Raw genomic sequence first — 10,000 nt, forward strand, 5'->3', positions numbered from 1 at the left:
GATGTGTGTGTGTGTGTGTGTGTTCCAGGGTAAGGAGGAGATGATGTGTGTGTGTGTGTGTGTGTGTGTTCCAGGGTAAGGAGGAGATGATGTGTGTGTGTGTGTGTGTGTGTGTGTTCCAGGGTAAGGAGGAGATGATGTGTGTGTGTGTGTGTGTGTGTGTGTTCCAGGGTAAGGAGGAGATGATGTGTGTGTGTGTGTGTGTGTGTGTGTGTTCCAGGGTAAGGAGGAGATGATGTGTGTGTGTGTGTGTGTGTGTGTGTGTTCCAGGGTAAGGAGGAGATGATGTGTGTGTGTGTGTGTGTGTCAGGTAGGAGTGTGTGTGTGTGTGTGTGTTCCAGGGTAAGGAGGAGATGATGTGTGTGTGTGTGTGTGTGTGTGTTCCAGGGTAAGGAGGAGATGATGTGTGTGTGTGTGTGTGTGTGTTCCAGGGTAAGGAGGAGATGATGTGTGTGTGTGTGTGTGTGTGTGTGTTCCAGGGTAAGGAGGAGATGATGTGTGTGTGTGTGTGTGTGTGTGTTCCAGGGTAAGGAGGAGATGATGTGTGTGTGTGTGTGTGTGTGTGTGTGTTCCAGGGTAAGGAGGAGATGATGTGTGTGTGTGTGTGTGTGTGTGTGTTCCAGGGTAAGGAGGAGATGATGTGTGTGTGTGTGTGTGTGTGTGTTCCAGGGTAAGGAGGAGATGATGTGTGTGTGTGTGTGTGTGTGTGTGTGTTCCAGGGTAAGGAGGAGATGATGTGTGTGTGTGTGTGTGTGTGTGTGTTCCAGGGTAAGGAGGAGATGATGTGTGTGTGTGTGTGTGTGTGTGTTCCAGGGTAAGGAGGAGATGATGTGTGTGTGTGTGTGTGTTCCAGGGTAAGGAGGAGATGATGTGTGTGTGTGTGTGTGTGTGTGTGTGTTCCAGGGTAAGGAGGAGATGATGTGTGTGTGTGTGTGTGTGTGTGTTCCAGGGTAAGGAGGAGATGATGTGTGTGTGTGTGTGTGTGTGTGTTCCAGGGTAAGGAGGAGATGATGTGTGTGTGTGTGTGTGTGTGTGTGTTCCAGGGTAAGGAGGAGATGATGTGTGTGTGTGTGTGTGTGTGTTCCAGGGTAAGGAGGAGATGATGTGTGTGTGTGTGTGTGTGTGTTCCAGGGTAAGGAGGAGATGATGTGTGTGTGTGTGTGTGTGTTCCAGGGTAAGGAGGAGATGATGTGTGTGTGTGTGTGTGTGTGTTCCAGGGTAAGGAGGAGATGATGTGTGTGTGTGTGTGTGTGTGTGTGTGTTCCAGGGTAAGGAGGAGATGATGTGTGTGTGTGTGTGTGTGTGTGTTCCAGGGTAAGGAGGAGATGATGTGTGTGTGTGTGTGTGTGTGTGTGTGTTCCAGGGTAAGGAGGAGATGATGTGTGTGTGTGTGGTGTGTGTGTGTGTTCCAGGGTAAGGAGGAGATGATGTGTGTGTGTGTGTGTGTGTGTTCCAGGGTAAGGAGGAGATGATGTGTGTGTGTGTGTGTGTGTGTGTGTTCCAGGGTAAGGAGGAGATGATGTGTGTGTGTGTGTGTGTGTTCCAGGGTAAGGAGGAGATGATGTGTGTGTGTGTGTGTGTGTGTGTGTTCCAGGGTAAGGAGGAGATGATGTGTGTGTGTGTGTGTGTGTGTGTGTTCCAGGGTAAGGAGGAGATGATGTGTGTGTGTGTGTGTGTGTGTGTTCCAGGGTAAGGAGGAGATGATGTGTGTGTGTGTGTGTGTGTGTGTTCCAGGGTAAGGAGGAGATGTGTGTGTGTGTGTGTGTGTGTGTGTTCCAGGGTAAGGAGGAGATGATGTGTGTGTGTGGTGTGTGTGTGTGTTCCAGGGTAAGGAGGAGATGATGTGTGTGTGTGTGTGTGTGTTCCAGGTAAGGAGGAGATGTGTGTGTGTGTGTGTGTGTGTTCCAGGGTAAGGAGGAGATGATGTGTGTGTGTGTGTGTGTGTGTGTGTTCCAGGGTAAGGAGGAGATGATGTGTGTGTGTGTGTGTGTGGTGTGTTCCAGGGTAAGGAGGAGATGATGTGTGTGTGTGTGTGTGTGTGTGTGTGTTCCAGGGTAAGGAGGAGATGATGTGTGTGTGTGTGTGTGTGTGTGTTCCAGGGTAAGGAGGAGATGATGTGTGTGTGTGTGTGTGTGTGTGTGTTCCAGGGTAAGGAGGAGATGATGTGTGTGTGTGTGTGTGTTCCAGGGTAAGGAGGAGATGATGTGTGTGTGTGTGTGTGTTCCAGGGTAAGGAGGAGATGATGTGTGTGTGTGTGTGTGTGTGTGTGTGTTCCAGGGTAAGGAGGAGATGATGTGTGTGTGTGTGTGTGTGTGTGTGTGTTCCAGGTAAGGAGGAGATGATGTGTGTGTGTGTGTGTGTGTGTTCCAGGGTAAGGAGGAGATGATGTGTGTGTGTGTGTGTGTGTGTGTGTGTTCCAGGGTAAGGAGGAGATGATGTGTGTGTGTGTGTGTGTGTGTGTTCCAGGGTAAGGAGGAGATGATGTGTGTGTGTGTGTGTGTGTGTTCCAGGGTAAGGAGGAGATGATGTGTGTGTGTGTGTGTGTGTGTGTTCCAGGGTAAGGAGGAGATGATGTGTGTGTGTGTGTGTGTGTGTTCCAGGGTAAGGAGGAGATGATGTGTGTGTGTGTGTGTGTGTGTGTGTGTGTTCCAGGGTAAGGAGGAGATGATGTGTGTGTGTGTGTGTGTGTGTGTGTTCCAGGGTAAGGAGGATGATGATGTGTGTGTGTGTGTGTGTGTGTGTTCCAGGGTAAGGAGGAGATGATGATGTGTGTGTGTGTGTGTGTGTTCCAGGGTAAGGAGGAGATGATGATGTGTGTGTGTGTGTGTGTGTTCCAGGGTAAGGAGGAGATGATGTGTGTGTGTGTGTGTGTGTGTTCCAGGGTAAGGAGGAGATGATGTGTGTGTGTGTGTGTGTGTGTGTGTTCCAGGGTAAGGAGGAGATGATGTGTGTGTGTGTGTGTGTGTGTTCCAGGGTAAGGAGGAGATGATGTGTGTGTGTGTGTGTGTGTGTTCCAGGGTAAGGAGGAGATGATGTGTGTGTGTGTGTGTGTGTGTTCCAGGGTAAGGAGGAGATGATGTGTGTGTGTGTGTGTGTGTGTGTGTTCCAGGGTAAGGAGGAGATGATGTGTGTGTGTGTGTGTGTTCCAGGGTAAGGAGGAGATGATGTGTGTGTGTGTGTGTGTGTTCCAGGGTAAGGAGGAGATGATGTGTGTGTGTGTGTGTGTGTGTGTGTTCCAGGGTAAGGAGGAGATGATGTGTGTGTGTGTGTGTGTGTGTGTGTTCCAGGGTAAGGAGGAGATGATGTGTGTGTGTGTGTGTGTGTGTGTGTTCCAGGGTAAGGAGGAGATGATGTGTGTGTGTGTGTGTGTTCCAGGGTAAGGAGGAGATGATGTGTGTGTGTGTGTGTGTGTGTTCCAGGGTAAGGAGGAGATGATGTGTGTGTGTGTGTGTGTGTGTTCCAGGTAAGGAGAGATGATGTGTGTGTGTGTGTGTGTGTGTTCCAGGGTAAGGAGGAGATGATGTGTGTGTGTGTGTGTGTGTGTGTGTTCCAGGGTAAGGAGGAGATGATGTGTGTGTGTGTGTGTGTGTGTGTGTTCCAGGGTAAGGAGGAGATGATGTGTGTGTGTGTGTGTGTGTGTTCCAGGGTAAGGAGGAGATGATGTGTGTGTGTGTGTGTGTGTGTGTTCCAGGGTAAGGAGGAGATGATGTGTGTGTGTGTGTGTGTGTGTTTCCAGGGTAAGGAGGAGATGATGTGTGTGTGTGTGTGTGTGTGTTCCAGGGTAAGGAGGAGATGATGTGTGTGTGTGTGTGTGTGTGTTCCAGGGTAAGGAGGAGATGATGTGTGTGTGTGTGTGTGTGTGTTCCAGGGTAAGGAGGAGATGATGATGTGTGTGTGTGTGTGTGTGTGTTCCAGGGTAAGGAGGAGATGATGTGTGTGTGTGTGTGTGTGTTCCAGGGTAAGGAGGAGATGATGTGTGTGTGTGTGTGTGTGTGTGTGTGTGTTCCAGGGTAAGGAGGAGATGATGTGTGTGTGTGTGTGTGTGTGTGTGTTCCAGGGTAAGGAGGAGATGATGTGTGTGTGTGTGTGTGTGTGTTCCAGGGTAAGGAGGAGATGATGTGTGTGGTGTGTGTGTGTGTTCCAGGGTAAGGAGGAGATGATGTTGTGTGTGTGTGTGTGTGTTCCAGGGTAAGGAGGAGATGATGTGTGTGTGTGTGTGTGTGTGTTCCAGGGTAAGGAGGAGATGATGTGTGTGTGTGTGTGTGTGTGTGTGTTCCAGGGTAAGGAGGAGATGTGTGTGTGTGTGTGTGTGTGTGTGTGTGTGTGTGTGTGTTCCAGGGTAAGGAGGAGATGATGTGTGTGTGTGTGTGTGTGTGTGTGTGTGTGTTCCAGGGTAAGGAGGAGATGATGTGTGTGTGTGTGTGTGTGTGTGTGTGTTCCAGGTAAGGAGGAGATGATGTGTGTGTGTGTGTGTGTGTGTGTTCCAGGGTAAGGAGGAGATGATGTGTGTGTGTGTGTGTGTGTGTGTGTTCCAGGGTAAGGAGGAGATGATGTGTGTGTGTGTGTGTGTGTTCCAGGGTAAGGAGGAGATGATGTGTGTGTGTGTGTGTGTTCCAGGGTAAGGAGGAGATGATGTGTGTGTGTGTGTGTGTGTGTGTGTGTGTGTGTGTTCCAGGGTAAGGAGGAGATGATGTGTGTGTGTGTGTGTGTGTGTGTGTTCCAGGGTAAGGAGGAGATGATGATGTGTGTGTGTGTGTGTGTGTGTGTGTGTGTGTGTGTTCCAGGGTAAGGAGGAGATGATGTGTGTGTGTGTGTGTGTGTGTGTGTGTTCCAGGGTAAGGAGGAGATGATGATGTGTGTGTGTGTGTGTGTGTTCCAGGGTAAGGAGGAGATGATGATGTGTGTGTGTGTGTGTGTGTGTTCCAGGGTAAGGAGGAGATGATGTGTGTGTGTGTGTGTGTGTGTGTTCCAGGGTAAGGAGGAGATGATGTGTGTGTGTGTGTGTGTGTGTGTGTTCCAGGGTAAGGAGGAGATGATGTGTGTGTGTGTGTGTGTGTGTGTGTTCCAGGGTAAGGAGGAGATGATGTGTGTGTGTGTGTGTGTGTGTGTTCCAGGGTAAGGAGGAGATGATGACCAGCATCCCCTTCGCCCGGCCGCAGGATGCGGGCCCCTCCGTTGCCATAGTGACCAAGGTGAACCGCATCCAGGACCAGCTGGTGAAGAGGCACGACATCGAGCTGCACATGCACCTGAACCGGCTGGAGATCGCCCCGCAGATATACGGCATGTGAGTGCGCACCAGCACGTCACACGCCCTTCAGTTCAGCAATGAACCAATTAACCTATGAACCTATTACCTCACAGTGGTCCGTGTGTGAAGCAGCTCGAGGTTGAAGGGTGCAGGTGACCTCATGGTCTCGGGCTCTACTGAGGGGGTGCCAGCCGGCCTCCGCCCTGGCGTGAGATTCTGATCTCAAAAAAAGTGCAATACTCCTTCAGAATGAAGCAACGCCTCAAATAACCGTCAGATGGTGGGGACATTATGACCTCACGTTGCTGTAAATTTTATATTAAAATGTAGGTTTTTTCGCAAATCAGATTTCAAGAATATAGTCACTCATAAATCTGTCACATTTACACATCTGTCACATTTTGGGATGAAGATGATGTACATAAGAACATTTCTCTATGACCTCCAGTGAGAGGGCAAGCCCATCCCTCTCAGGGTTACTCTCTGAGACTGTCCCAGGGGTTTCTGATGAGGCCAAATCTCACTGGAATCTGAGATGATGTGGTTTGAGTGTTTGAGTTGTGATGTGGTCCACTGTTAGAGTTGTGATGTGGTCCACTGTTAGAGTTGTGATGTGGTCCACTGTTAGAGTTGTGATGTGGTCCACTGTTAGAGTTGTGATGTGGTCCACTGTTAGAGTTGTGATGTGGTCCACTGTTAGAGTTGTGATGTGGTCCACTGTTAGAGTTGTGATGTGGTCCACTGTTAGAGTTGTGATGTGGTCCACTGTTAGAGTTGTGATGTGGTCCACTGTTTGAGTTGACATGGATTTACACACAGCTGTGGGAGACTCAGTGAGTCAGAGCACACAGCTGTGGGAGACTCAGTGAGTCAGAGCACACAGCTGTGGGAGACTCAGTGAGTCAGAGCACACAGCTGTGGGAGACTCAGTGAGTCAGAGCACACAGCTGTGGGAGACTCAGTGAGTCAGAGCACACAGCTGTGGGAGACTCAGTGAGTCAGAGCACACAGCTGTGGGAGACTCAGTGAGTCAGAGCACACAGCTGTGGGAGACTCAGTGAGTCAGAGCACACAGCTGTGGGAGACTCAGTGAGTCAGAGCACACAGCTGTGAGAGACTCAGTGAGTCAGAGCACACAGCTGTGGGAGACTCAGTGAGTCAGAGCAGACCGGTGTGAGAGACTCAGTGAGTCAGAGCACACAGCTGTGAGAGACTCAGTGAGTCAGAGCACACAGCTGTGAGAGACTCAGTGAGTCAGAGCACACAGCTGTGGGAGACTCAGTGAGTCAGAGCACACAGCTGTGGGAGACTCAGTGAGTCAGAGCAGACAGGTGTGAACAGAATGCTCAGGGTTAGAGATGATGTGATATTCACATGGTGTGTGTGTGTGCGTGTGTGTGTGCGTGTGTGTGTGCGTGTGCGTGTGCGTGCGTGCGTGCGTGCGTGCGTGTGCGTGTGCGTGTGCGTGTGCGTGTGCGTGTGTGTGCGCGTGTGTGCGTGTGCGTGTGCGTGTGCGTGTGCGCGTGCGCGTGCGTGTGCGTGTGCGTGTGTGTGTGTGTGTGCGTGTGCGTGCGTGTGCAGCCGGTGGGTGCGGCTGCTCTTTGGGAGGGAGTTCCCTCTGCAGGACCTGCTGGTGGTGTGGGACGCCCTCTTCGCTGACAGCCTCACTCTGGACCTGGTGGACTACGTGTTCGTCGCCATGCTCCTCTACATCCGAGACGCCTGTGAGTCACTTCAGCAGTCAACCAATCAGCTTACTGCTCTCCATCCGAGACCCACACCCCTCTACACCCCATAAACCACACCCCTCTACCCCCTGTAAACCACACCCCTCTACCCCCCCACATAGACCACACCCCTCTACCCCCCCATGGAGCTCTGAACACCATGGTGTGTTTGTGGAGCTGCAGCGTGTCTACATTACATTACATTACAGTACATTACATTAATGGCATTTGGCAGACGCTCTTATCCAGAGCGACGTACAACAAAGTGCATACCCATAACCAGGGATAAGTTCGCTGAAAGACCCTAGAGGGAAGTACAATTTCAACTGCTGCCCGTACAACAAAGATAAGGACCAGGGCATATTTATTTATTTATTTTTATTTTATTTTATTTTTTTAATCGTAACACCGCAACACACAAATGTATGACCAAACCTCTTGTCTAGCCAAATACTGCTTGCCTAGCCAAACAATGCTTACCTAGCCAAACAATGCTTACCTAGCCAAACTAAACATCCGAATATAAATAGTAAAGTCTAAAGTAAATATCACGGAAAGACAACAATTAAGGTTCACAGGGAGGTAGGGAGGGATGGGGAGAGGTGCTGCTTGAAGAGGTGCGTCTTCAGCTTGCGCTTGAAGGTGGGGAGAGATTCTACAGTTCTGACCTCAACGGGGAGTTCGTTCCACCACCGTGGAGCCAGAACAGACAGTAGTCGTGAGCGTGAGGTGGAGGTTCGGAGAGGGGGAGGTGCCAAGCGGCCTGTGGAGGCTGAACGAAGAGGTCTGGCAGGGGTGTAGGGTCTGATGATTTTTTGTAGATAAGCTGGGGAAGACCCCTTAACTGCTTGGAAGGCTAGCACCAATGTTTTGAATTTGATGCGAGCCATGACAGGCAGCCAGTGGAGGGAAGTAAGCAGGGGGGTGACGTGTGAGTATTTGGGAAGGTTGAAGACCAGACGAGCTGCTGCATTCTGGATAAGTTGGAGGGGTCTGATGGCGGACGCTGGGAGGCCAGCCAAGAGGGAATTGCAGTAGTCGAGGTGGGACAGAACCATCGCTTGGACCAGGAGCTGGGTCGAGTAGGGGGTGAGAAAGGGGCGGATTCCCGTATGTTGATTCGGAAGAACCTGCATGACCGGGTCTCCGCCACAATGTACTTGTAGAGGGACAGTCTGCTGTCCATCACCACGCTGAGGTTCCTTGCACAGGGTCATGGCATCAGTGAGGTATCCACTAGAGAAATGGAGAGATCCAGATGGGGAGAGGTAATGGCAGCTCTGTGATTGATTGCTCTTCCCTCACAGTGATCGCCAGCAACTTTCAGACCTGCCTGGGCCTGCTGATGCACTATCCTCCCATCGGAGACGTGCACTCACTGCTGCAGAAAGCCCTGTTCCTGAGGGACCCCAAGGTACTCACACACACTCACACTCACACACACACACACACTCACACACACACAGCCCTATTCCTGAGGGACCCCAAGGTACTCACACACACGCACAGCCCTGTTCCTGAGGGACCCCAAGGTACTCACACACACACACACACACACACACACACTCACACACTCACACACACACACACAGCCCTGTTCCTGAGGGACCCCAAGGTACTCACACACACACTCACACACACACACACTCACACACTCACACACACACACACAGCCCTGTTCCTGAGGGACCCCAAGGTACTCACACACACACTCACACACACACACACTCACACACTCTCACACACACACACACAGCCCTGTTCCTGAGGGACCCCAAGGTACTCACACACACACTCACACACACACACACACACTCACACACACACTCACACACTCACTCACACTCACACTCACGTTCACACACTCACACTCACACACACACACTCACACTCACACACACTCACAGCCCTGTTCCTGAGGGACCCCAAGGTACACACACTCACACACACTCACACTTACACTCACACTCACACACACACACTCACACACTCACACACTCACACTCATGCACACTCACACACTCACACTCACACACACTCACACTCACACACACTCACACTTACACACACACTCACACACTCACACACACACTCACACACACACACACACACACACACACACACACACACATAGTGCGGGTTAGTCTCAGACAGGAAATGGTGTCCCCCGCTTTGAAATCTCTGCACTTCCTGTGTACCTGGCAGAACAACCCCAGACCCGTCAACTACCAGTTCCAGCAGAACCTAGAGTACTACAAGACCCGCGGAGCCGACCACATGAGCAAGACCAGGTGAGAACTCAGGTGAGAACTTTTGGACCCTTTTTCAGAACTGAGAAGCAGGCACTGTTCTGCAGTGTGTGGCTTGTGTATCAGGCACCGTTGTACAGTGTGGTTGGTGTAACAGGCACTGTTGTACAGTGTGGTTGGTGTAACAGGCACTGTTGTACAGTGTGGTTGGTGTAACAGGCACTGTTGTACAGTGTGGTTAGTGTAACAGGTACTGTTGTACAGTGTGGTTAGTGTACAGTGTGCTTAGTGTGCGAGTGTGGTTAGTGTACAGTGTGGTTAGTGTGTGTGAGTGTGGTTAGTGTGTGAGTGTGGTTAGTGTACAGTGTGGTTAGTGTGTGAGTGTGGTTAGTGTACTGTGTGGTTAGTGTGTGAGTGTGGTTAGTGTACAGTGTGGTTAGTGTGAGTGAGTGTGGTTAGTGTGTGAGTGTGGTTAGTGTACAGTGTGGTTAGTGTGTGAGTGTGGTTAGTGTACAGTGTGGTTAGTGAGTGAGTGTGGTTAGTGTACAGTGTGGTTAGTGTGTGAGTGTGGTCAGTGTACAGTGTGGTTAGTGTGTGAGTGTGGTTAGTGTACTGTGTGGTTAGTGTGTGAGTGTGGTTAGTGTACTGTGTGGTTAGTGTGAGTGAGTGTGGTTAGTGTACAGTGTGGTGAGTGAGTGTGGTTAGTGTACAGTGTGGTTAGTGTGTGAGTGTGGTTAGCGTACAGTGTGGTTAGTGTACACTGTGTGGTTAGT

The 10,000-nt window shown here is 50.8% G+C and overlaps 1 protein-coding gene across 1 annotated transcript in view; it reads left to right on the forward strand.

The window, feature by feature from the left end:
• The window catches only part of tbc1d5 (TBC1 domain family, member 5), a 53,817-nt gene that overhangs the window by 32,993 nt on the left and 10,824 nt on the right, over nucleotides 1-10,000 (forward strand). Inside the window, 4 exon segments of the mRNA XM_061254633.1 lie at nucleotides 5,115-5,287; nucleotides 6,833-6,975; nucleotides 8,286-8,392; nucleotides 9,184-9,269. Of these exon segments, the coding sequence (XP_061110617.1) occupies nucleotides 5,115-5,287; nucleotides 6,833-6,975; nucleotides 8,286-8,392; nucleotides 9,184-9,269 (509 nt within the window).

This window comes from Conger conger, chromosome 9, assembly GCF_963514075.1.
Source record: "Conger conger chromosome 9, fConCon1.1, whole genome shotgun sequence".
Classification (NCBI taxonomy): Eukaryota; Metazoa; Chordata; class Actinopteri; order Anguilliformes; family Congridae; genus Conger; species Conger conger.